The sequence below is a fragment of the Muscardinus avellanarius genome, assembly GCF_963383645.1.
Source record: "Muscardinus avellanarius genome assembly, chromosome: 10".
In the NCBI taxonomy this organism is placed as follows: domain Eukaryota; kingdom Metazoa; phylum Chordata; class Mammalia; order Rodentia; family Gliridae; genus Muscardinus; species Muscardinus avellanarius.
Window position 1 is genome coordinate 62708368 of NC_137796.1, and position 26294 is coordinate 62734661.

The following is a 26294-nucleotide window of genomic DNA, read 5'->3' on the forward strand; positions in this document are numbered from 1 at the left end:
GCCCTATTTTTTATTCTTTATTTTGAAACAGGGTCTCATTAAGTTGCAGGCAGCCTCACTAAGTAGCTGAGGCTGTCCGCAAACCATGATCCTCCGGACTTAGGCTCCCGAATGCTGGGATTACAAGCGCGTGCCACCACGCCCAGCTTCTTCTTGACTTAGATGAGGCTCAGACTCCCAGGCCCTTCCCACGACTCCCAGAAGTGTCCCATCCTCCCCACCCCAGCAGGATCCTGCCTGTTCAGCCCCATCCACTATGCCTATCAGCATCCCACATTCTCAACTGGGTTTGGTTCAAGGGGGAGAGGGGAGAGAGGAGACACAGACAGACAGACAGACACATGAGGATGTAAATACAGACCCAGGAGCAGGGTAAAAGATGAGAAACTGTCTAGGAGAGCCAGAGAGACCTACAGAGAGAGGCAGATGAAGGAAGGAGTAACTTGGAGGGACAGAGGACTGTCAAGCTTTGGCCCCTGACTCTGACCCCAGTTGTCCCGCCATCGCGCAGATGAAACAGAAACTGAGCTGCTAGCTGCTGAGGCTGGGGGATGGGTGCGTGTGGGCTTGCTGTGTGACTCTCTCTACCGTCTTCTGCATTGCGTCCCTGAGAAAAGGGCTCAACTTCTGTACTTGAGTTTTCTCGACTTCAGGGAAGATGGCGACCGAGAAAAGCAACATTTACGAGTCCTGCTAAAACTCGATCTCTATTGCTACAAAATAAGTGCTTTTCATAGCCAGAAAACACTAGCAACAGGTAAATAAAAAATGTAAACACAAGGGATGGAGAAAAAAAGACTAGAAGAACAACCAGAGACCGGAAAAGAAATCAAGCCCGCAATGCGGTGGCGGAGCCGCACCGGCACCATCTTCCCTCACAGCACCAGGCTCCACCGTCCGCGTAATGGGCTTGGTAGCAGTACCTGATTCTAAGGTATTTGTTGGGATTAAATCAAACGCTTTGTTTGGCAGAGTGTGAACGCTTAGCGAAAGTGAGTATTCTCATGCCAGGTGTGGTGGCGCACACCTGAGGTCCCAGTCCTTGGGAGGCTGAGACAGGAGGATCACAGACAGAGGACTGTGCGATTCTCAGCAACCTAATGAGACCCCATTTCAAAGGGAAAAATTAAAAGGCCTGGGGGTGCAGCTCAGAGGGAGAGCACCCTGGGTTCAATCCCCAGTTCTCTCTCTTACACACACACACATACACACACACACCCCACATGTGAGTGTTCTCTGTTTTACATAATTTATTTTGCAAATGATAACAATGACATCAATAGTAATAGCAATAGCCGATATTTATTTATTTATTATTATTATTATTTTTTTTTGTGGTACTGGGGTTCCTGGAAGCCCTTCTACCTCTGGGCTACACTCCCAGACGCCTATTTTGTATTTTTATTTGGAAACAGGGTCTCTTAAGCCAGCACACGCGCCTGGCTTCGAAACTGCGAGATCCTCCTGTCTCTGCCTCCCAAGCGCGGGGATTACAAGCGTGCGCCACCACGCCCGGCAATAGCCGATATTTATATAGCACCTGCTATATTCCGGGCTCTGTTGCAGGTGGTTTGTGTGTATTTTCCAGGGTGTGTCTCTGATCAATCAATAACTCCTGGGAGGTGCAAACCAAGCTGAGAACAGAAGGCAGAAACATCAATGGATGTGGTGAACGGGTAGTTAGGAAAAGAAAACCTCAGGTCATTCCTATGATGGGATATAGTGGGAACTTGAAACAATCTCTAGATGACTGCTAATGCCTATCGCAATACAAATGCCATATGAATAGTTGATACAGCCGGGCGTGGTGGCACACTCCTATCCCAGTTCTTGGGAGAGTGAGATAGGAGGATCATAGGTTCAAGGATAGCCTCGGCAACTTACTGAGGTTCTCAGCAACTTAGTGAGATTCGGTTTAAGATTAGAAAGGGCTGGGGTGCTGCTCAGAGGTATAATGCTCCTGGGTTCAATTCCCAGTAGAAAAGAAAAAGAGAAAATAAAACTGGATATGGTGGCACATGCCTTTAATTCCAGTACTTGGGAGGCTCAGACAGGAGGATCACAAGTTCATGGTCAGCCTCAGCAATTTAGTAAGGCCCTCAGCAACTTAGTGAGATTTCTTTCTTTTGGTACTGGGGATTGAACCCAGAGGCATTCTACCCCCAAGCTAAACCACCAACCCTTTTTCATTTTTATTTTGAAACAAGATCTCACTGAACCGCTGAGGCTGGCCTTGAACTTGTGTCCTTCTGTCTCAGCCTCTCAAGTATTGGGATTACAGGTGTGTTCCACCAAGCCTGGCTTCAAACTTTATTATGTTTTACTATAAAATCTACACACGTTGGGTATGATGGCACATGCTTATTATCCCAGCATTTGGGAGGCCGAGACAGGAGAATCGCAGTTCAAAGTCAGCTCCAGCTACTACTTAGTGAGGTCCTTTGCAATTCAGTGAGACCCTGTTTCAAAATAAAGAATAAGCTGGGCGTGGTGGTGCACGCTTGTAATCCCAGCATTCAGTAGGCTGAGACCGGAGGATCACGGTTCGTGGACAGCCTCAGCTACTTAGTGAGGTCCTCTGCAACTTAGTGAGGCCCTCCGCAATTTAATAAGACCCAGTTTCAAAATAAAGAATAAAAATAGGGCAGGGGGTGTAGCTCAGAGGTCGAATGCCCCTGGGTTCCATCCCCAGATCCCCCCCCAAAAAAAAAATCAAAATAAAGAATGAAAAATAGGGCTGGGGGTGTAGCTTGGAGGTATAATGCCTCTGGGTTCCATCTCCGGTACCGCAAAAATAAAATAAATAAATAAATAAATAAATAAATAAATAAATAAATAAATAAATAAAATCTACACACAATGAAATGCACTAAAGTTATACTGCATTTTTTCAGTGAGTTTTGAGAAATGCCCGCACCTGTGTAACCCATTCCCTGCCCGGAAGTACATTCACCAAGGCCCTCCATCCAGCCCCAGGGAACCCTGTCCTACCCTGAGACCAGCCGCGTGTGGATTTCTTTCTACCAGGTGAGTTCCTGTTCTGGAGCTTCATATAAATGGGGATATAAGTCCCGACTCTGGGCCTAAGGCATCTTCCATCTTCGCCTCCAGATGGCGCTAGAGAGCAACGGTGGATTTCTATACCTGGCTTAAAACCCTTCTTCCTGGGGTGCAGACTTGGAACTTGGACCCGAATCACCAGGCGATCTTGTGAAAACTAGCTCTGGCTCTGTTGGCCTGAAGCGTGTCTTAGAGTTGCCCTTTCTAATTGTTAAGGCAGATACTTTGATGGACTTGGAGCTTTTTTACGCGTGTGTGTGTGTGTGTGTGTGTGTGTGTGTGTGTGTAGGGGGTACTGAGACTAGAATCCAGGGGCGTTCTACCTGTGAGCTCTACCCCCGCCCTATTTTATTGTTTATTTTGAAACAGGGTCTCACTGAGTTGCAGGAGGCCTCACTAAGTAGCTGAGGCTGGCCATGAACCTGCGAGCCTCCTGTCTCAGCCTCCCAAATGCTGGGATTACACGCATGCACCACCACGCCCAGCAGTTAATTCTATCTATCTGTAGTTTTTAGCCAGTCTGGTGGATGTGTAGCGGTATCTGATTGTGGTTTTAACTTGCTTTTTGCTCATGGTGAAGGAAGTTGTGCTTGTTTTGGAAGGGTGCACTGAGGATTGAGCCCAGGGGCTTTCTACCTCTGCTCTACACTTCCTGCCCTATTTTATTTTTTTAATTTTTTTTCCTTTTTTTTTTTTTTTTTTTTTGGTGGTACTGGGGTTCCTGGAAGCCTTTCTACCTCCGGCTACACTCCCACGTGCTACACTCCCAGGCCTATTTTATACTTTTTTTTATGTGGAAACAGGGTCTCTTAAGACAGCACAGCTGGCTTTGAACCTGCGCCATCCTTCTGTCTCCACCTCCCAAGTGCGGGGATTACAAGCCTGCGCCACCACGCCCGGCCCTATTTTATTTTATTTTATTTTTTGTATATGTACTTTATTTACTTATTTTTTTGTGGTACTTGACATTGAACCCAGGCACATTCTACCTTTGAACTACACCCCTGCATTAATTAATTAATTATTTGTCCTGGGGATTGAAACTAGGGACTTTCTACTTCTGAGCTACACCCCCAACCTTCTTTGACTTTTTTTTTTTTTTTTTTACTTTTTTTGTGCTATTGGGGCTAAACTCCCAGAGACATTTGATATTTTATTTGGAAACAGCGTCTCACTAAGTTGCTGAGAGCCTCACTAAGTAGCTGAGGCTGGCTTCGAACCTGTGCGATCCTCCTGTCTCAGCCTCCCAAGTACTAAGATTACAAGTGTGACACTACGCTGGGCTCTTTTACTATTTATTTAATTTTGTGGTGCTAGGGATTGAACCCAGGAACTTTCTACATTCAAGCTACATCCCCAGCCCTATTTCACTTCATTTTGAAACAGTTTCTAAATTGCTGAGGGACTCACTAAAATTGCTGAGGCTGGCTTTGAACCTGTGATCCTCCTGTCTCAGCCTCCCGAGTACTAGGATTACAGGCGTGTGCTCGGCCGAAGCTGACTACCTTTTTATGCGCTTATGGGCTGTTTGTCTTCTGTTGTAAAGTAGACCTGGGTTTAATTCTTTCTCTGGGGTGCTTTGAAGCCGCACACAAGGTTTACCTTTCCTCTGCCCAGGCCGGATCCCAGAGGAGAGGAGGTAAACAGAGGCACGGGTTGCCTCTATTGTAGTTTTAGGGCTAAAGGCTTCAGTTGACTCTAAGGCTTTTACTATAGGTTAATCATTAGAATGAAGGGCAAAGACAGAGAGGAACTCTGCATTGTAATCGCTGCAGCCCCCTCCCTGCCTGCACAGCACTCAGGCCCTGACTATATCTTACATTTTGGAAATTAATATCAAAGCAATTTTCCAATACCGGCACATTAATACATTTTGACGCCTCTTCCCAATACTGTTTCCATCTCCAATACGTCTAAGGTACTTAGGACCTCGACCTATACTCTGGAGCCTGGGTGGGGGGCGCAATTTAACCCCTAACATCATGGATTCAGTAGCCAGGCCAAACCATTCTGAGAGCGGTGACGGCGTTTTTTCAGCGCCAACTCGGGGGCAGGCCGTGGTCTGGGCAGCACGGGAGAGGAGCTTGCCCCTTTCACGGCTCAGAGAAACCAAGTTCTCCAGAGTCAGACAGCTGGGAACCGGAGGCACCTGGGCTTGGGGATTCCAAATTCCGGGTCTCGCCCACGGCTTTCCCAGGTCCTCGCTCAGTTCCACGACGCGCCGCCAGGTGGCGCTAGAGAGCCAGAGTGGGTTTCACTACCCGGCCATTAGAAGGACTTCTTCCTGGGGTGCTGAGCCGCAGCGCGTCTGAGACTTGCTCACCAATGGCCAGGGAATTTTGTGGAAAATGCAGCTCCAGTTCGATTGGCCTGCAGTGCATTTGTAACACGCTCCCAGGGTGTGCTGATTACGCGTTAAGTAGCCCTCTGCACAGACAGAGTTGTAGGAGCCCCAGGTAAGTAACTGGTATTTACAATCACAGAATCAGTCTCTTTTTTGGGATTGAACCCAGGGGCATTCTACCTCTGAGCTACACCACCCCCAGCCTGCATGCATATTTATTTATTTATTTATTATTTATTTATTTATTGGCACTGGGGGTGGAGCCCAGAGGCATTCTACCTCTGGGCTCCAACCCCAGCCCTATTTTATTATTTTTTGAAACAGGGTCTCACTGGGTTGATGAGAGTCTCACTACTTGCTGAGGCTGTCCTCGAACCTCTGATCCTCAGCTTCCCAAGTACTGGGATTACTGGCGTGACCACACCCATCTTATTTATTTATTTATTTATTTATTTATTTATTTATTTATTTATTTATTTATTTTGAAGCTCAGTTGCTGAGGCTGGCCTCCAACCTGCGATCCCGTCAGCCTCTCAAGTTGTGCGCTGACCTCTGATAGGAACCTTGTCTGTTGCACAAGCCCCATTTTTACTATGAGGCAGACACTAACCATGGAAAACTCAGCCTAGGGCTCCAGGGAAGAGGGGTGAGGGCTCTGGGAGCTGACCACAGGACCAGGGTGGCAGGGGACACTTCAGACTCTGAAGGCAGAGGAAGAGTCAGATAAAAGATCTGCAGAGAATCCCACAACCTGCCTAGCCTCCTTTAATTTAATCACAGGAAACTTCCCTCTCTCCCTTCCTTCCTCACCCTCCTTCTCTCCTTCCTTCTCTCTCTCTCTCTCTCTCTCTCTCTCTCCCTCTCCCCCCCCCTCTTTTTCTCTCTCTTACTATAGATTAAACTCAGATGCATTCTACCTCTGAGCTATACCCCCAGCCTGATTTTATTTTTTGTAATCCCAGTACTTGGGAGGCTGAGACAGGAGGATGTCCTCTTTGAGGACAGCCTCTGCTACTTAGTGAGGCCCTCTGCAACTTAGTACGACCTTGTTTCAAAATAAAGAACAAAAAATAGGGCTGGGGTATAGCTCGGGAGTAGAATGCTGCTCGGTTTCATCTCCAGTACCCCCCCTCCCCCTTCAAAAGAAACAAGGTTTTGAAAAATGGTGGATGCTGGCCTCGAACCTGCAATCATCCTACCTTCAGCTTCTCAAGTACTGGGATTACAGGCATGCACCACCTTGTCCAGCTCCTCTCTCTTTAAATGAGTCTCTGAATATCTCCCCCCCCCCCCAGTCTTTCTCTTTAAATATCTCTGTCTGGACAAAATGGTGCATGCCCGTAACCCTAGTATTTGGGAGGCTGAGGTAGGAGGATTGGGAGTTTGAAGCCAGCCTCGGCAATTTAGCAAGACCCTCGGCAACTTAGTGAGGCCCTATTTCTTTTTTCTTTTTTTTCTTTTTTTGGCCCTATTTCAAAGTAAAATAAAACAGGGCTGGGGATGTATCTCGGACATAGAATGCTCCTGTATTCAATTTTCAGTACAAAAAATAAAAATAAAATTAAAATAAATCCTTCTTAGGCTATCTGCCCTCAGTAGCTAGCATCTCTTCCTTCTTTAATTCCCCCAGAATCTGTCTCTACTTCACTTTAAATCTCAGTCTGTCCTTAAATCACTTATTTTATTATTATTATATTTATTTATTTATTCACTTATTTATTTATTGCAGGTCTGGGGATGGAACCCAGGGGCATTTGACCTCCGAGCTACACCCCCTGCCCTATTTTTTATTCTTTATTTTGAAACAGGGTCTCACTGAGTTGCAGAGGGTCTCGCTAAGTAGCTGAGGCTGTCCGCGAACTCGATCCTCCTGTCTCAGCCTCCCGAATGCTGGGCTTACACACGTGCGCCACCGCGCCCGGCTATTACTTTTTATTTTGAAATAGGGTTTTGCTAAGTTGCGGAGATTGGCTTTGAACCTGCAGTCTTTCTGTTTCGGTCACCCAAGTACTGGGATTTCACACTAGACTGTCCTTCAATCAATCAATCAATCAATCAAAATCAACCAATCAAAATCAATTTCTCTTTCTCGTTGTTGTTGTTGAAGAGCTGTTGTTGTTGTTCCTGTTCCTCCTCCTCCTCCTCCTCCTCCTCCTCCTCCTCCTCCTCCTCCTCCTCCTCCTCCTCCTCCTCCTCCTCCTCCTCTTCTTCTTCTTCTTCTTCTTCTTCTTCTTCTTCTTCTTCTTCTTCTTTCTCTGTCTCTCTCTCTCCCCCCCCCTCTCTCTTTCTCTCTTTCTCTCTCTCTCTCTGTTCAAATCCAGGGACATTCTACCTCCAATCTCCATCCCAGCCCTTGTAACATTTTTTAATTTTGAAACAGGGTCTCCCTAAGTTGCTAGAGTCTCGCTAAATTGCCAAGACTGGCCTGGAACCTCTGATCCTCCTATTTCAGCCTCTACAGCACTGGGATTACAGGCCTGCACCACTGCGCCTGGCTAACCTCTCTGCCTCCGGGGCGCTCAGAGCCTCTCTCGGGGTGCCATCCCACAGCTCTCTAGCGCTGGCCGTGTCTCTGCGTCTGCCTGTGTGGGCCTGAGCGAGTGGTGCGGTTCTGGGCACGGACTCATGAGTCCAACTCCCTCCATTCAAGTCGAGGCTCTGCCAAGTGCCAGTTGCAGAGAGAGCGAGCAGAATTCACCCAGCCGCCCCGCCCCTGGGCCACCTGACTCCGAGAGCCTCCCTCCTGGGGTGGCTGTCAGGACAGGGAGAGAGGAGGCAGCCATGAATGCGCAGGGTGTCTGGCACTTGCTAAACAGCAGCTGTCATCATCCCCATCATCATCAAGATTATTACTAATAAAAGGGAACCCACAGCCAACCTCTCTGTAGCCAACAATTAGATGTTTATCTGGTGTGTGGAATGCATGGGGAGGATCCTCCCATCCATAAAATTGGGGCCACTCCCTGACCTGGGTTTCCAGCCAGGATCAACCACCCCAGGAGCCCCGGCACCAGGTGTAGGATGCGCTGGCTTTGGGAGCCGCACCCGCGGGACGCGCTGCTGCCCTCACTCGCAGACTCTCGAAGGTCCTCAGCCAATTCCGGGCACTTTGGAGGGAGATGCGATCAACCAAGAATCGGCCGCAGTCGAGTTAGGTGAAGTGTTTACGTAACAAGTCAGGGACAGAAAGGAGCCCCAGGGGTGGCCACAGAAACCACAAAGTGCACACAGTATCCCCAGGCCCACACAGGCGGCTCAGCCCAGGAAAACAGCCATGCAAGGTATGGTCTGACAACTCCACCAGCTCACCTCTCACCCCTTTTAGGCCTTAGTCAAGAGATCCAGTATCCAAGTCAGGCACGGTGGCGCTCACCTGGAATCCTAGTACCTGGGAGACCGAGGGGGAGGATCGCAGATTCAAGGCCAGCCTCAGCAACTTAGTGAGAACCTGTTTCAAAATAAAAAAATAAAATAGGGTTGGAGGTGTAGCTCAGAGGTAGAACCCCCAGAGTCCGATCTCCAGTAACAAACAAACAAACAAGCAGAAGAGATGGAGTATCAGATACAGCATCGCCATCCCTGTTTTTTTTGTTGTTGTTGTTTTGTTTTTTTGGTGGTACTGGGGTGGAACCCAGAGGCTTTCTACCTCCAGGCCATACTCCCAGACCTTTTTTATATTTTATTTGGAAACAGGGTCTCACTAGGTTGCTGAGAGCCTCACTAAGTAGCTGAGGCTGGCTTCGAACCCGTGCGATCCTCCTGTCTCAGCCTCCCAAGCGCGGGGATTACAAGCGTGCGCCACCACGCCCGGCTGCCATCCCTGGTTTGTAGAGAATCCCTCCTTTGTCTTCCTTCTCTCCCTCTCTCCTTCCTCTCACCCTTTCCCAGGCTTTCAAATATGCATTGTGGTTCTTGCATGTGTAATTTTAATTTATGTAATTGGTGTTGAGTGATAGATCCCATTCAAAGTCTCTTTTCTGCTAGCACAGTATTCTTTTCCCTTCCTTCCTTCCTTCCTTCCTTCCTTCCTTCCTTTCTTTCTTTCTTTCTTTCTTTCTTTCTTTCTTTCTTTCTTTTTTCTTTCTTTCCTTCTTTCTCTCGTATACTAAGGATTGAGCCCAGGGGCATAGAGGCATTCAACCTCTGAGCTATACCCCTAGCCCTTTCTATTTCTACTTATTTGTTTGTTTGTTTATTTATTTAGATACTAGGGATTAATCCCAGGGTCATTTTCCCTCCAAGCTACACCCCCAACCCTCTTTTTTATTCTTTATTTTGAAACAGGGTTTCACTGAGTTGCGGAGAGCCTAAGTAGCCGAGGCTGGCTGCGAACCTGGGATTCTCCTGTCTCCACCTCCCGAGTACTGGGATTACAAGCTTGCGCCACCGCGCCCGGCTACTCTGTTCTTTTATATTTTGAAATGGTTTTGAAATGGGTTTCACTAAGTTACTGGGTGCTAGCCTCAAACCTGCTATCCTCCTGTCTCCGCCTCCCTGAAAACTGGAATTATGGTTTATCACTGTTTTTTGTTTTTGTTTTGTGCTAGAAATTTAATCAGTGGTGGTGGGGTTCTACCTCCAAATTAAACCCCTAGTCCCTCTTTTTTTTTTTTTTTTTAAGAGGATCTTGTTAAGTTGCTGAAGCTGGGCTCCAGCCCTTTATCCTCTGGTCTCAGCCTCCCAACTGAAACAGGGTCTTGTTAAATTGCTGAGGCTGGCCTTGGACTTGGGATCCTCCTGCCTCAGCTTACTCAGATTACAAGCCACCACTCCCAACTTCCCTGGTGTTTTTCTGAGGGGGCTCCCCTGCCTCAGTGGCTCAATCGCCTGCATTTTGCACAAATCCCACCCTTTGGGTTAAACATGGACTGTGTCTGGCGGCGTGTCTTCAGACCTAGTCCTGCAAGGAGCTTATTTCTTGCACCACTGCAGCCCCTGCTGCTCCCGCTTGCATCACTGTGCAGGAAACGCACAGCTCCTCTCCACCCTCAACGGGAACAATGACGACACCTGCGTCCCTCCTTCCTAGTTCCAGCGGTGTGTTGGAAAAGACACACCCTCCCCCCGGGAAGAGAAAGTCGAGGCCGCCCAGGAAGATCTGCACAAAGTCTTAGCTCAGCATTTGGTTTCTAGAAACTTCATTTCCCCTCTGCAAATGTAGGGACCCTCCGCTCCACCTAGGTATAAAGTAAGTACGGTGGTCTCAGGGGCATTCTACCTCCAACCTATACCCCCAGCCCTATTTTTTATTCTTTATTTTGAAACAGGGTCTCACTGAGTTGCAAGTATCTCATGAAGTAGCTGAGGCTGTCTGCTAACCTCAATCCTCCTGTCTCAGCCTTCCAAATGTGATTACAAGCATGTTTCACCACACCCAGCCCAGCCCAGTCAGCCCTATTTTTTATTCTAAAACAGGGTCTCACTAAGTTGCAGAGGGCCTCACTAAGTAGCTGAGGCTGGCCTTGAACCTATGATCCTCCTGTCTCAGCCTCCCAAGTGCAGGGATTACAAGCATGTGCCACCATGCCCAGCTAGCGTGTGGCTTTTAAATGACTGTGTGAGGCTGGGTGTGGTGGCACACGCTTGTAATCCCAGTGCTTGGGAGGCTGAGACAGGAGGATCACACAGGTTCAAAGCCAGCCTCAGCTACTTAGTGAGGCTCTCAGCAGCTTACTGAAGACCCTGTTTCAAAATAAAGAATGAAATAGCTCGGACATAAATGCCCCTGGGTTTAATTCCGGGTACCACAATAAGTAAATAAATAAACAAATCAATAAATTGCAGTGAGAGGTGGCTGGTCAATTTCCAGGGGAGACGAGAGGGAAGATCGAAATGCTTGCCTCTCCCTTTAATCAGCAACACAAAATTCTTCCAGGAAACTCCTGCCCAGAGGTTCTGGCTTACATCTTCCTGCTCAGAATGGGATCACTAGGCCGCCCAGGTGTATCCAGGTCACAGGCAAACCAAAGCAATAGCCGGGCTTGGCCGGCGACGCAGTGGGGAGGAGGATAAATACATCCCAGGTGCACCCAGCCTGCCTCGCACTCACCGTCACAAAACAGCAACCCCTCCCGCCTGGTCCACACCGGCTTCCTCTGAACTGCTCAAGCCTGAGCCCAAACCTAAGGTATCCAGGCGCTGCCATTAGCGAGAAGCAGCGGGGTGCGGCCTGCATCTTTTGTTGGTAGAGAACACCACTTCTGAGTTCTTCTCACCATGGTTATGGTAGATGTTTCACCAACATTTCCTCCCTTTCCTCCTCTCTTTCCCAACTGGGGATTGAACCTAGGGGTAGTCCACTCCTGAGCTACAGCCCCAGTTTTGTTGTATTTTTTATTTATTTATTTAGAAATAGGTTTGACTGAGCAGGGCGTGGTGGCGCACGCTTGTAATTTCAGAGCTTGGGAGGCTGAGACAGGAGGATCGCACAGGTTCGAAGTCAGCCTCAGCTACTTAGTGAGGCTCTCAGCAACTTAGTGAGACCCTGTTTCCAAATAAAGTATAAAATAGGTCTGGGAGTATAGCCCGGAGGTAGAAAAGCCCCTGGCTTCCACCCCCAGGACCACCAAAATAAATAAATGAATAAATAAATAAATAAATAAAATAAAATGCAGGGCGTGGTGGCGCACGCTTGTAATCCCCGTGCTTGGGAAGCTGAGACAGGAGGATCACGCAGGTTCGAAGCCAGCCTCAGCTACTTAGTGAGGCTCTCAGCAACCTAGTGAGACCCTGTTTCCAAATAAAGTATAAAATAGGTCTGGGAGTATAGCCCGGAGGTAGAGAGCCTCTGGGTTCCACCCCCAGTACCACCATTAAATAAATAATAAAAAATAAAAACAAAAAGCAGCCCCTTCATCACTGGAGAAAAAAAGAAATAGGTCTAAGTTGCTGACAGTCTCTGCTAAGTGACAGAGGCTGGCCTTGAACCGGAGACCCTCCTGTCTCATTTCAAACTTCCTACCTATTCTCATAAGCATCCCTGTTGTTTTACTGAGCCCGCCCAGATAGTCAAGGACCATCTTCCCATCTCAAGACCTTATAACACATCACAAAGTCCTTTTGCTGAATAGATGCCCCTCAACTTAAGATGGGGTGATGGAACCGGGTGTGGTGGCGCACGCTTGTGATCCTAGCATTTGAGAGGCTGAGACAGGAGGATCGCGGTTCCTCCTGCAGCCTCAGCTACTTAGTGAGGCCCTCTGCAACTCAGTGAGACCCGGTTTCAAAATAAAGAATAAAAAATAGGGCAGGGGGTGTAGCTCAGAGGTCAAATGCCCCTGGGTTCCATCCCCAGACCTGCAAAAATAGAGCTGGGGGTGTAGTTCAGAGATAGAATGCTCCTGGGTTCAATTCCCAGTGCCAAACAATAACAGAAACAAAACAAAAGGAAAAACACAGCAGTAACAGGTTATAGGCCTTATATCACTACTCAAGAAGAGATAAGAATTCAAATTCTGAAATCAGCCGGGCGTGGTGGCACACTCTTTGTGTTCCCAGCATTCGGGAGGCTGAGACCGGAGGATGGCGGTTCGCGGACAGCCTCAGCTACTTAGTGAGGCCCTCTGCAACTCAGTGAGACCCGGTTTCAAAATAAAGAATAAAAAATAGGGCAGAGGGTGTAGCTCAGAGGTTGAATGTCCCTGGGTTCCATTCCAAGACCCCCCACCCCCAAAAAAAAATCTGAAGTATGGTTTCTGCTGAATACATATCACGTTTACACTATCATAAAGTCAAAAATTCACTAAGACAAAAAGTCGAATCGGTGGTTGTTGGGGAATAAGGTAGCATTCACAGGTTCCAGAAATTAAGGCGAGGACGTATTTGGGAGAACCATTATGTTTTCTCTACTTGACCATCCCGTGTAGAGATGCCCAGTGTCCAACACATTTCCTCGTCCTTCTGTGTGTGTGTGTGTGTGCGTGCGTGTGTGTGTGTGTGTGTGTGTGTGTTACTAGGGATCAAATCCAGGGGTATTCTGTCTCCGAGCTGTACCCTCAACTCTTTTTATTTTATTTATATTTATTTACTTATTGAGGTTCTGGAGGTTGAACCCAGGGGTCTTCTACCTCTGAACTATATGCTCAGCCCTATTTTTAAAATTTTTAAATTTAAATTTTGAAATTGCAGAGGGTCTCTGCTAAGTTGCTGAGGCTGGCCTCGAACCTGTGATCCTCCTCTCTCAGCTTCCCAAGTACTGAGATTAAGGTCCTGTACCACTGCACCTGGCCCCTGCTTTCATTTTATTTATATCACCCACATAATTATTGGAGTAGATATGTATTTATGCCTTGATGTATCTCTTTATAATCTGTCTTCTACTACTGGAAGTTCTATGAGGTCGAAGTGTGTGTGTGTGTGTGTGTGTGTGTGTGTGTGTGTGTGTGTGTTGCAGTATGTCTAGCACCTGGAACCATTCATGAAAAAAAAAAAAGCCACTAGATCAGTTTTTTTTTTTTTGTGTGTGTGGTACTGGGGTTCCTGGAAGCCCTTCTACCTCTGGGCTACACTCCCAGACCTATTTTATATTTTTATTTGGAAACAGGGTCTCTTAAGCCAGCGCTGCTGGCTTCGAACCTGCACGATCCTCCTGTCTCCGCCTCCCAAGCGCGGGGATTACAAGCGTGCGCCACCACGCCCGGCTAGATCAGTATTGTGAAGAAAAGTAAAAGTGCTGTGCTGCCTTCTTGCAACCAAGGGTCTGCGCAGAGCGGGCGCTGCAGCCGGAGGGGAGAATCCCGTTGATGATCTTGTCTACCGCTGCCCCGCACAGGAAGACACAGATAGAGTCCGTTTTCCCTCAAAAGTTTTATTTCAGGGACTAGGTTTGGGTCCCAGTTGTGGAGAAGGCTGGACCCCAGAGCAGGCTTCAGGAGACTGAGTGGCAACCCCTTTCCTAGTCGTTCTGGGACTTGTCCTCGGCATCCATCCGACTGGGAGTCAGGGCTAGTCCGTTGTCGGGAGGGGCCTTGTCGGGAGAGAATAACATCCTTCACGTCCCCTGCAAGGTGACGGGTCTGGGGGAGCGTCGGGCCCCGTGGCAGGGGGGTGATGCTGGCAGGCTGGGTCTGGGGTGACTCAGGATTCAGCCTTGATGGTATCATAGATCCACTTGTTGAACAAATAGAGGTTGGTGTAGACGCCCGGTCTGTTGGGCTGGGCACAGGGGAAATCGCCCCAGGACACCAGGCCCTGCAGGTAGCCATTGCAGACCACGGGCCCCCCGGAATCGCCCTGCGGAGGAGAAAAGGAGGCGCAGAGACCCCACGCCACGAGACAAGACCCAGAGTCAGAGGGAGATGGAGAGGAGGGGAGAAGAGTAAGATGGAGAGGATGTCACTATGCTGATATTTTGTCTTAATAGTATATATTTAATATTTAATATTTTGCCCCAAGTCCAACTTTTAGAAACACTATTTATGCCCCTCTCCCCAACCTCTCAACCTCTCCTCCAGCTTCCTCTTTATGTAACATGCACTTCCCAGGGCCTGGGACCCTCTCATGGCACATCCAACATGCCGCCATCTCTCCTATTGCGTCTCTCTGTTTCTATTTTTATTTCACTCTCCCCTCTTGGCATGCTTTCTCTTTCTCTCTGTCTCTGTCTCTCTCTTCTAGAGATTGAACCCAGGGATTTTCTGCATCCAAGCTCCAGCTCTTCTAAAAAAATTTTTTTTTTCCTTTGAAACAGGGTCTTGATAGATTGCTGAGAGGCTTGCTAGGTTGCTGAAGCTGGCCTCGAACCTGTGATCCTCCTGTCTCAGCCTTCCAAGTATTTAAAAGCGTGTGCTACCATGCCCAGCTTTCTCTCTCTCTCTCTCTCTCTCTCTCTCTCTCTCTCTCTCTCTCTCTCTCTCTCTCTCCTTTCTTTTTTTCTTTTTTCTTTTCGCGGTACTGGGGATGGAATCCAGGGGCATCCTGCCTCTGGGCTACACTTTATTTTTTATTCTTCATTTTGAAACAGGGTCTCACTGAGTTCCAAAGGCTTCACTGAGTAGCTGAGGCTGTCCGCAAACTGTGATCCTCCTGTCTCAGCCTCTCAAATGCTGGGTTACAAATGTGTGCCGCCAAACTCGGCATTCCTTATTTTTCCTAATAAGCATTCCTTCCTCAGTCTTCACTCATCTTTGACACCAATCCATCCTATACTCACACTTCATTTGGCATGTGTGTGGTATTGGGGATTGAACCCAGGAGCACTCTACACCCGAGCTATACTCCCAGCCCTTAAAAAAAAATTTTTTTTTGAAATGGGATCTCGCCAGGTTGTTGAGGGTCTTGCTAAATTGCTGAGTCTGGCCTCAAACCCTCAATCCTCTGCCTCATGTATGGGCCTCATCCCTGGCTTTGTACTTTAGTTTTGCAAAAATGCAGCTTGCCTCGGAATGAGGGCTTCCAAATTCAGTCATCGGAGCTGAAAAATTCCTTGCTATGGGGGCTGGCCTCTGCATTGCAGGATATTTAGCAATGGCCCTGGGCCCCACCCACCAGATGCCAGACTCCACCCACTAGAGGCCAAGCCCCACCCACTAGGTGCCAGGTCCCACCCACTAAACACAGGCCCCTCCCGCCGGATGCTAGGCTCCACCCACGAGATGCTAGGCTCCACCCACGAGATGCTAGGCTCCACCCACCGCTTGTTTAGCTCCACCCACCACAGGCCTGTCACATTCTTTCTCTATGAAGGAGTGACATCCAGAACTGTCTTCAGGGATTGCCACATGTGCCCTGGGGGGAAGAGTATGCCCCCACTCCGAAGAACCGCTCCCTTGGACTAATTTGTGGTGCCTGCCTTTAATTCCCCGCGGTCCTCTGTAATTACTCTCCTCTAATGAGACTTGCCGCTCTCCGCTCCTTTGTTTCTGTTTACGCACAGTCTGGATAACCAGAGTCCAGGTGTGGGCGCCGGCGGCCGGGCTTCCTCTCAGCCCACAGGGCAAGGGCGCGTGGATGGTGCACCTCCCTTCTCCCTACATTTAAATCTCCGTGGAGATCCTCTGGGAGGATAGTTCACAGCTCTGAGCTTGCCTCTCTGTCAGTAAAATCAGGCCAACAATAAGGGTGAATGCATGACTCGTCTCCGCTGAGACAGGAGGGTCACAGGTGTGCGGCCGGCCCCAGCAACTTAGCGAGGTCCTCAGTAACCTAAGGAGACCCTGTTTTAAAATAAAATGAAAAGAGCCCGGCGTGGTGGCGCACGCTTGTAATCCCTGCTCTTGGGAGGCTGAGACAGGAGGATCGCACGGGTTCGAAGCCAGCCTCAGCTACTTAGTGAGGCTCTCAGCAACTTAGTGAGACCCTGTTTCCAAATAAAGTATAAAATAGTTCTGGGAGTATAGGCTGGAGGTAGAAAAGCTCCTGGGTTCCACCCCCAGTACCACCAAAAATAAAAATAAAATAAGATGAAAAGACTACACTATCTCATTTGCAATTTTTTTTTTTTTTTTTTTGTACTGGGGATGGAGCCCAGGGTCATTCTGCCTTTGAGCTACACTCCCAGCCCTATTTTTATTCTTTATTTTGAAACAGGGTCTCACTGAGTTGTAAAGGGCCTCACTAAGTAGCTGAGGCTGGCTGCAAACCTGGATCTTCCTGTCTCAGCCTCCCAAATGCTGGGGTTACAAGCTTACGCCACCAGGCCCGGCTTGCAATTTTTAAATATTAATTGCATTTTATTCATTTATTTATTTTTTGTGTGGTATGGGGGTGGAACCCAGGGGCTTTTCTACCTCCAGGCTTTGCTCCCAGACCTATTTTATTCTTCATTTGGAAACAGGGTCTCACTAAGTTGCTGAGAGCCTCACTCAGTAGCTGAGGCTGGCTTCGAACCTGTGCGATCCTCCTGTCTCAGCCTCCCAAGCGCTGGGATCACAAGCGTGTGCCACCACGCCCTGCCAATATTAATTACATTTTAAACGATGTTATTTAGTATTAGTTAATTTTTAAAAGTATATATTTTGGTACTGGGGACTGAAAGCAGGGTATTCTACCTCCTTACTACACCCCCCCCAGCCCTTTTTATTTTGAAATATAAATAAACTCACTAAGTTGCTGGGGGTCTTGCTAATTGTTGAAGCTGGCTTCAAATCAGTCTTTCTGTCTCAGTCTCCCAATAACTGGAATTATAGGCATGTGTTACCATGCCCAGCTACTAAATATATTACTAATGTTAATTTCACCTTTTTTGTGTGTGTGTGTGGCACTGGAGATTGAACCTAGAGGGATACTACCTCTGAGGTAAACCCCTAGCCCAATTTTATTTCTTATTTGGTTCTCACTAAATTATGGGGGGAGCTCACTAAGTTGTCGAGGCTGTCTTTGAACCTGTGATCCTCCTGTCTCAGCTTCCCAAGTACTGAGATTACAAGCGTGTACCACCACACCCGGTCTTTTTTACTTTTTAAAATGTGGCAACTAAAGGCCGGGCGTGGTGGCGCACGCTTGTAATCCCCGCGCTTGGGAGGCAGAGACAGGAGGATCGCTCTGGTTCGGAGCCAGCCGCACGTGCGTGCTGGCTTAAGAGACTCTGTTTCCAAATAAAAAGTTAAAAAATAGGTCTGGGAGTGTAGCCCGTGGGAGTGTATCCCAGAGGTAGAAAGGCTTCCAGGAACCCCAGTACCACCAAAAAAAAAAAAAAAAAAAAAAAATGTGGCAACTAAAAAATTTTAAATGAAATGTGTGAACCTCCCTCCCTTCCTTCTCTTCCTTCTTGTTCAGTACTAGGGATTAAACTCAGGGTGCTCTACTCCTTAGCTACACCTCCAGCTCTTTTATCTATCTATCTATCTATCTATCTATCTATTTATTTATTTATTTATTTATTTATTTATTTATTTATTTATTGTTTTGAGACAGGGTTTGCTGAATTGCCCATGCTGGTCTCCACCCGGCGATCCCCCTGCCTAAGCCTCCCCAGCAGCTGGGGTGCCAGGGATGCCGCCGCACCCGGCTCACATTATATTTGTCTGGGGGCAGCGCTGCTCCAGAATATGAATTGGCTAAGAACAGAGCTACAGAGCTCCGTCTCCTGTCGCTGCGGGATCCCCGACACTTAGCAAAGTTCCCGCTTACGTAGCTGGCGCCGAGTGCTGTCTGTTGATTAGGTGGAGAGGTTCCCAAGGCTCACCTGGCAGGAGTCTTTGCCCGCCTCGTCGCCGGCGCAGAACATGGTGCGGTCTATCTGTCCCGGGTAGGCATTCCTGCAGCGTTCCTCGCTCAACACGGTGATGTTTAAGCACTGGAGGACCTTGGGGAAGTTATCTGTCAAAAGGGGAACACAATGAGAGGCGGAGAAAGATGGAGGGGATGGGGATAGGCAGGGATGGCAGGGAGCTGGGCACTCACGCTGGGTGGTGCTGGTGGTCCCCCAGCCAGATACTGTGCAGTTGGTCCCAGCCAATGGGCATTGCGAGGCGATTTTGATGGGACTGACTGCGTGAGTGCTACGAACTTTTCTGTTCAGTTTGATGAGCATCAGGTCGTTGGAGTGGCCGGGGTGGGAGTAGCCAGGGTGGGGGATGGATTTGATTCCTTGGAGCATCTGCTGCCCGGATTCGTAGACGGGTGACATGGAATGGTGGCCGAGACGGACTCTGTAAACTCTGATGAGATAGATCAGCCCCAGCCCTGATTCCCGTCCCTGTATCCAACACCAATCCCAAATGCAAACTGGTCCCCACCCCAACTCCCTCTGTCGCCAACCTTAATCCACCTCTACCTCATCACAACTCCAATGATTCCCGTCCCACCCCAACCCTAAGCCTCTCCTCACTCAGAAGCCATCATCCCCAAATATAACCATCTGGAGCCCCTAGTCAAGCCACCTCACATCCCACCTCCCCAAACCCTGCACTGGAACCCCAACACCATCCTCAAGTGTACATCGATTTCCAAACCCAACCCCATCTCAAATCCATCTTTATTCCCATCCCATCCCAATACCCACCAAAGCCCTGATCCTAGAGCCAACCTCAATTCCATCTCCATCCCCAAGCTCAATATAGGTATGCCCAACCCCCAGTGCAATGTCTCCAACCCAGTCCCACCTCTCACCCAGCCCTAATCCTGTACCCATCCTCAGACCATTTGCACGTGCACTCCAGACCCAAAGCCAACTCGGTTCCAAAACCAACCCTCTCCAATCTCTGCCTTCCTCCTCCCCATCCTTGATGGTACTGGAGACTGAACCCAGGAATGTTCTATCTCTGCGCTACACGCCCAAGCCTATTTTATTGTGAAACAGGGTCTTGATAAGTTGTGGAGGGGTTCCTAAAATTGCTGAGGCTGGCTTTGAACCTGCTATCCTTCTGTCTCAACTTCCCAAATGCTGGGATTTCAGGCATGCGCCGCCACACCTGGCTTCCCGTCCCTTTCTTAAGTGGAACCCAGTCTTATCTTCAACCCTGCTTCTATTTCCAATTCCAACTCCACCCTTGGTCCCATTCCAACTTCATCTTCGACTTCATATCTTGCCCCATTTTTTTTTTTGGACAGCATACTGTGAATTGAACCCAAAGTCATCCTACTTCTGAGATAAACCCCAGTCCTTTTATTTTTGTTTTTGTTTTTTCCTTTGGTACTGGGGATGGAACCCAGGGGCATTCTACCTTCGAGCTACACCCCCAGCCCTATTTTTTATGCTTTATTTTGAAACAGGGTCTCACTGAGTTGCAAAGGGCCTCACTAAATAGCTGAGGCTGTCCTCGAACCGCGATCCTCCTGGTCTCAGCCTCCCAAATGCTGGGATTATAAGCCTGAGCCACCACGCCCGGCTATATTTTTATTTTGAGGACAAGGTCTCACTAGATTGCTAAGGGTCTTACTTAGACCAGGTTGGCCTGAGGTTGGCCTCCAACCTGCAATCCTCCTGTTTCAGCCTCCCAAATCCTGGGATCACAGGCTTCGTTCCCAATTTTAAAGCCAATCGTAATCCCTCTCCATTTTGGGCCTGGCCCCCTTCTACATATACATATATACATATACATATACATATACATATACATATACATATACATATACATATACGTATACATATACTGTGCCCCCAAATCCAGCCCATCCCTAACTTCCATCCTTATCCCTAACACAGTCCTCTCCCTAATGTGACCTCATCTCCTCTCCTCTCTCCACCGCCACCCTTAATCCTTCACCCCCTTCTACCTCCTGGGCGCACATCCCGCCCGCCCACCGCCCTGCTCTCGCAGCCCCACTCACGGTTTCCTGCAGTGGGCGGCGGTGAGCAGCCACTGGGGGTGCACCAGCACGCCGCCGCAGTACAGCTTGTTGGGCCCCAGCAGCAGCGCGCCCTGCCACGGCTGGGTGTCCTTCTTACAGTCGGACCCGTTTATGATGCGGCTGCCGCTGCTCCCGTCTGACCGGGTGTCCTCCCCGGACTCGTCTTTACGGTCCCGGTTGTTTCCAAAGGGTCGAGTGTCAGAGGGGTTGTCACAGGAAACGTTATCAGCAAGCGCAGGCTCTAGGGGTGGGGGCGAAATGGGAGGGGCAAGGCTTAGGGGCGGGGCTTGGATTTAAGAGGAGGTTTTTTTTTTTTTTTTTTTTTTGGTGGTACTGGGGTTCCTGGAAGCCCTTCTACCTCCGGGCTACACTCCCAGACCTATTTTTTTTATATTTTTATTTGGAAACAGGTTCTCCTAAGCCAGCGTGCGCGTCTGGTTTCGAACCTGCGCCATCCTCCTGTCTCTGCCTCCCAAGCGCGGGGATTACAAGCGTGCGCCACCACGCCCGGTTTTAAGAGGAGTTTAGGTGGGGGAGGTGGGCCTGGGACTCAAGAAGCCTAGACAGACAGGCTGAAGGCGGGGTCAGGGCTGCAGGGGCGGGGTCAGAGCTATGGATGTAGGCTCTGGAGGATTGCAGGGTTTTTTTTGGAGGGGGGTGCTAGGGATGGAACTCAGGGATGGAACTCAGGGACATTCGACCTCCGAGCTACACCCCTTGCTCTATTTTTTATTCTTTATTTTGAAACCGGGTCTCACTAAGTTGCGGAGGGCCTCACTAAGTAGCTGAGGCTGTCCGCGAACCGCCATCCTCCGGTCTCAGCCTCCCGAATGCTGGGATTACAAGCGTGCGCCACCACGCCCGGTTTAGGATTGCAGTTTTGAAGTCAGGCTCAGCAAGTTAGCGAGACTCTCAGTAACCTAGCGAGGTCCTGTTTCAAAATAAAAACATACAAAAGGGCTGGGGGTGTAAGCTCAGAGGTAGAATTCACCCGAGTCCGATCCCCAGCACCAGCCAACAAAAAATGTGGGTTCAGGCCTGGAGGTCACAGAACCTGAAACGAGGGAGGGACTTGGAATCGACTTGCACAGGGACAAGGCTGGGGTGACATAGTCTAACTGATCCTATAAAGAGCTCAGACTTTGGAGCTAGACGTGGAGGCACACGCCTGCGATCCCAGTACTTGGGAGGCAGAGACAGGGTAATTGCAGGTTCCAGGCCAGTCTCAGCAATATAGCAAGACTCTCTTTCAAAAGAAAAAAATAAAAAGAGCTGGAGATGTAGCTTGGAGATAGAATGCCCCTAGGGTCAATCCCCTGTAGTACAAAGAAAAGAGCCAGGATTTTATTTATGTATTAATAATAATAATAATATATTATTATTATTAGTTATAATAATATTATTAGTTATATAATAATATTAGTTATATAATAATATTAATATATTATTATTATTAGTAGTAGTAGTAGTACTGGAGGTGTAACCCAGGGACTTTCTACCTCCGGGCTACACTCCCAGACCTATTTTCTATATTTTACTGGGAAACAGGGTCTCACTAAGTTGCTGAGAGCCTCACACAGTAGCTGAGGCTGGCTTCGAACCTGTGCGATCCTCCTGTCTTAGCCTCCCAAGCGCGGGGATTACAAGCGTGCGCCACCACTCCAGGGGACTTGGAGTCTGTGGTCTAGGAGTTGCCTACAGCATAGAGGGTGTAGCCTGTCTGAAAGGGTTGGCTGTAAGGCAGAGCTTAGCTGGGGGGCACAGCCCAAGGAGGCCTGGGCTAGCTAAAGCCTGGCCTAAGGACGTGGTCGAGGAAAAGGGTGGAGTCAGAGCTAGTGGGCGGGGCTAGAATGCCGGCAACAAGACCAGGAAAATGGCTCGGATTGGATCTCCGCGTGGAGGGTTAGAGCAGAGATGTCTCGGGCATGAATATGCTTCCTGAGTCCTCCGCTTGCAGACGCCCGCTGCGCCCTCCTTGGGTCCCATACAGACCAGTCACTGATTCATAGTCTTTTTTTGTTGGGGGGAGGGGGTTACTGGGGATTGATTGAGCCAAGGGGTATTCTATTCTGTGTCTCCACCTCTATAGCTCCAGTTAGACTATATCACCTCAGCCTCGTCCCTGCGCAAGTCGATTCCAAGTCCCTCCCTCGTCTCAGGTTCTGTGACCTCCAGGGCCTGAACCCACATTTTTTGTTGGTTGGTGCTGGGGATCGGACTCGGGTGCATTCTACCTCTGAGCTTACACCCCAGCCCCATTTTATTATCTCTGAGCTACAGCCTCAGCCCCATTTTATTTTTTGTTTTGAAGTAGGGCCCACTAAGTTGGCCGAGGGTCTCATTAAATTGCTGAGGCTGGCCTTGAACCTGCGATCCTCCTGTCTGAGCTTCCGAGTACTCAGATTATAAGAGTGCGCCAACACGCCTGGCACTGGTTCCTATTCTTGCTGATGCCCAGGAGAAGGGCAGCCTTGGCCTCGGCTGCATTCACCAGCGAGCTCTAAGAAACACACACACACGCACAGCCTCCGTTAAAGCCAAGCACAGGTGCTGTTGCACAGAGACGCACTGTGTCTCTACGAGACAGAGCTGACACACAGGAGTCTGGGGGCACACTGCCCGGGTACACACACCAGGGCAGCCTCGCGCAGCCGTCGGGTCTCAGCAGCAGGCACGGCAGCCCTGTATGTATTGACTGGAGATTTGCCACACACTCTCTGCACAAAGCCATGTTGCCATGGAGACCAGAAGGCTCAGTGGACGCCAGCGCGTGGGCCCAGCGCGGCACAGTACCAGTCAGGCAATCAGCGTCCACCTTCCCGCAGCGGTCCCTGCCACCTCCTCCTGCGGCTGCTCCCTCTTCTTTTTCTTTTTTTGGTACTGGGAAAGGAACCTCGGGAGGCCTTTTACCTCTGAGCTACACCCTCAGCCCTTTTTATTTTTTATTCTGAAACAGGGTCTCACTGAGTTGCTGAGGCTGGCCTTGAACCGGCCATCCTCCGGTCTCAGCCTCTCAAGTACTGGGATTACAGGTGTGCGCCACCACTCATCACCAATCATCTTCTCACGGTGCAGCTACTCCATACCTGGTGCGTCAAGGCAGGGTAGGGAACCCCTGACACACACACACACACACACACACACACACACTAACATTTGCACAGTGCAACACAAACACACAATCACTTACAGACATCCCTACAGGCCCACTGCCACAAGGTCCCAAGTACAGAGAGGCACCTAGCACAATAACAAATGGCTACCTGCAAGCAAGTTGTCACACGTTTTCATGGTGACCACCACGGTTGTTGTGTGTGATCCCACGAGAAGGGGGCAGGAGCCTTGGAAGGCTGCAGTCACACGCAGAGCCAAGGAGCCGTCCACGGCTGAACGCACAGCAGCACTGGCCCAGGCACATACATTCAGCCTCACAGCTGTAGAGCCACGGTCTTAAACACATGTACCGCATCGCACAATCTCACACACACAACCTCGGAGGGTCAGTTTGCCGGCTGCACACAGTCACTTTGAGGTAGGATAGAAGAAGTAAAAGAACTAGGTAGAAAGGAGACATAGAGAAAGGAGGAGAAAAATTTTGTAATTCAGAAGTTCTGAGCCAGATACGGGGGCACACACCTGCAATCCCGGTACTTCCTGGGGGGGGGGGCTTAGATGGGAGGATCGCATGTTTAAGGTTAGCCTCAGCAACTTAGCGAGACTCTGTTTCAAAATTAATAATAAAGCCAGGCGTGGTAGCGCATGCTTGTAATTTCAGCATTCGGGAGGCTGAGAAAGGAGGATCTTGGGTTTTGGACAGCCTCAGCTTCTTAGTGAGTCCCTTTGCAACTCAGTGAGACCCTGTCTCAAAATAAAGAATAAAAAATAGGGCAGGGGATGTAGCTCAGAGATCAAATGCCTCTGGGTTCCATCCTCAGATCAACACACACACACACACACACACACACACACACACACACACAATAATAATAATAATAAAATAAACTGGGCATGGTGGCGCACGCTTGTAATCCCAGTACGGGGGAGCCTGAGACAGGAGGATCCCAAGTTCGCGGCCAGTCTCAGCTACTTAGTGAGGCCCTCTGCAACTTAGTGAGACCTTGTTTCAAAATAAAGAATGAAAATTAGGGCTGGGGGGGGGGCTTGGCTCAGAGGTAAAATGCCCCTGGGTTCCATCCTCAATACCGCAAAAAAGAAAAAGAAATAATTATAAAAAGGGTTGAGGGTGTAGCTCTGAGGGAGAAGGTTCTGTCACTCCCTAGAGCCAGTCTCTCTTCCAGTCCTATTTCTCTCAATTTCCTGGGAAATCTATAAATCTGAAAGTTAACCAAAAGCTCACTCACCTGTGATAATTAACTTGTGCACTGTTAATTAACCATCCCAGTGAATAGTCTAAGTGCGCGCACGTATGCGTGCGCGAGAGAGACAGACAGACAGACATCTTGAGGGCCCTGTTATTAGGGGGCTTTCCAGCATATCTATTGATCAGACAGTAGAGACCATCTCAACCATGCCAAGGAACCCAGGAAATGACCGGGCCTCCATGGACCATCTTGGGACACAGGATAGATGCCCCCCTCACATACCTTCCCGTGCCCACCTTGCAGCACGCTTCCTTTTCAAAGAAGAGCAAGGAACCCCCAAATACGTCTCTCACTCTCAGGATGGCCCACTTTCCCCCTTGTATTCCTTGCTTTACTAAATAAACCTGCCTGGATGCCTCTGACTGGCACCTGCTGGAATTCTTCTTTAATATGTAAGCCAAGGACCTGCCTGAGTTGTGTTCCCTGCGTTCTATCTATCTATCTATCTATCTATCTATCTATCTATCTATCTATCTACCTACCTACCTATCTATCTATCTATCTACCTATCATCTTTGTGAAATCCTTGGACCCTTCTCAGAACTAACTCTCTCTCTCTCTCTCTCTCTCTCTCTCTCTCTCTCTCTCTCTCTCTCTCTCTCTCTTCTCCTCTCTTCTCTCCTCTCTCTCTCTCTTCTCCTCTCCCCTCTCCCCTCTCCCCTCTCCCCTCTCCCCCCCCCCTCTCTCTCTCTCTCTCCTCTCTCCTCTCTCCTCTCTCCTCTCTCCCCTCTCCCCTCTCCCCTCTCCCCTCTCCCCTCTCTCCTCTCTCTCTCCCCTCTCCTCTCTCTCTCTCTCTCTCTCTCTCTCTCTCTCTCTCTCTCTCTCTCTCCAATTGGGAATCTAACCCAAGGGCATTCTACTTTTAGGTTACAACTCCAGCCTTTATTCTCATTATTTTTTGTTTGAGATAGCTGAGGAGGGTCTCGCTAAGTAGCCGAGGCAGGCCTTGAACCTGCGATCCTCCTGTCTCAGCTTCCCAGGTACTGGGATGACAAGTGTGTGCCATCACGCCCTACTCAGAATCATCTCTTTTCTGGCGGACAACTTGATATGGGAAAAGATGCCACACACACGTACGAGCAATTGTGTGTGCACACGCATTTACACAACTACAAATAAAGATGCAGACACATTCAACACAGGGTCCCCCGGGGACAAGCACTCTAGTGCCACACAGACCGCCCCCCACAGGGGTCCTGGTTACCTGTGACACCCAGAACCAGAGCTGACATCAGCATGCCCAGCACCCACATCCAGGACCATCTTGCTGTAGCCAT

General features: G+C 49.1%; 1 protein-coding gene across 1 annotated transcript; it reads right to left on the reverse strand.

The window, feature by feature from the left end:
- Positions 1–14479: 14479 nt before the first annotated feature.
- Positions 14480–26294, reverse strand: KLK5 (kallikrein related peptidase 5; the record flags this gene model as incomplete). The annotated part of the gene is made up of 5 exons (XM_080702548.1): positions 14480–14635; positions 18528–18661; positions 18746–19002; positions 20615–20876; positions 26222–26294. The coding sequence occupies 5 exons, from the start codon at positions 26292–26294 to the stop codon at positions 14480–14482; spliced, it is 882 nt and encodes a 293-aa protein (XP_080558674.1).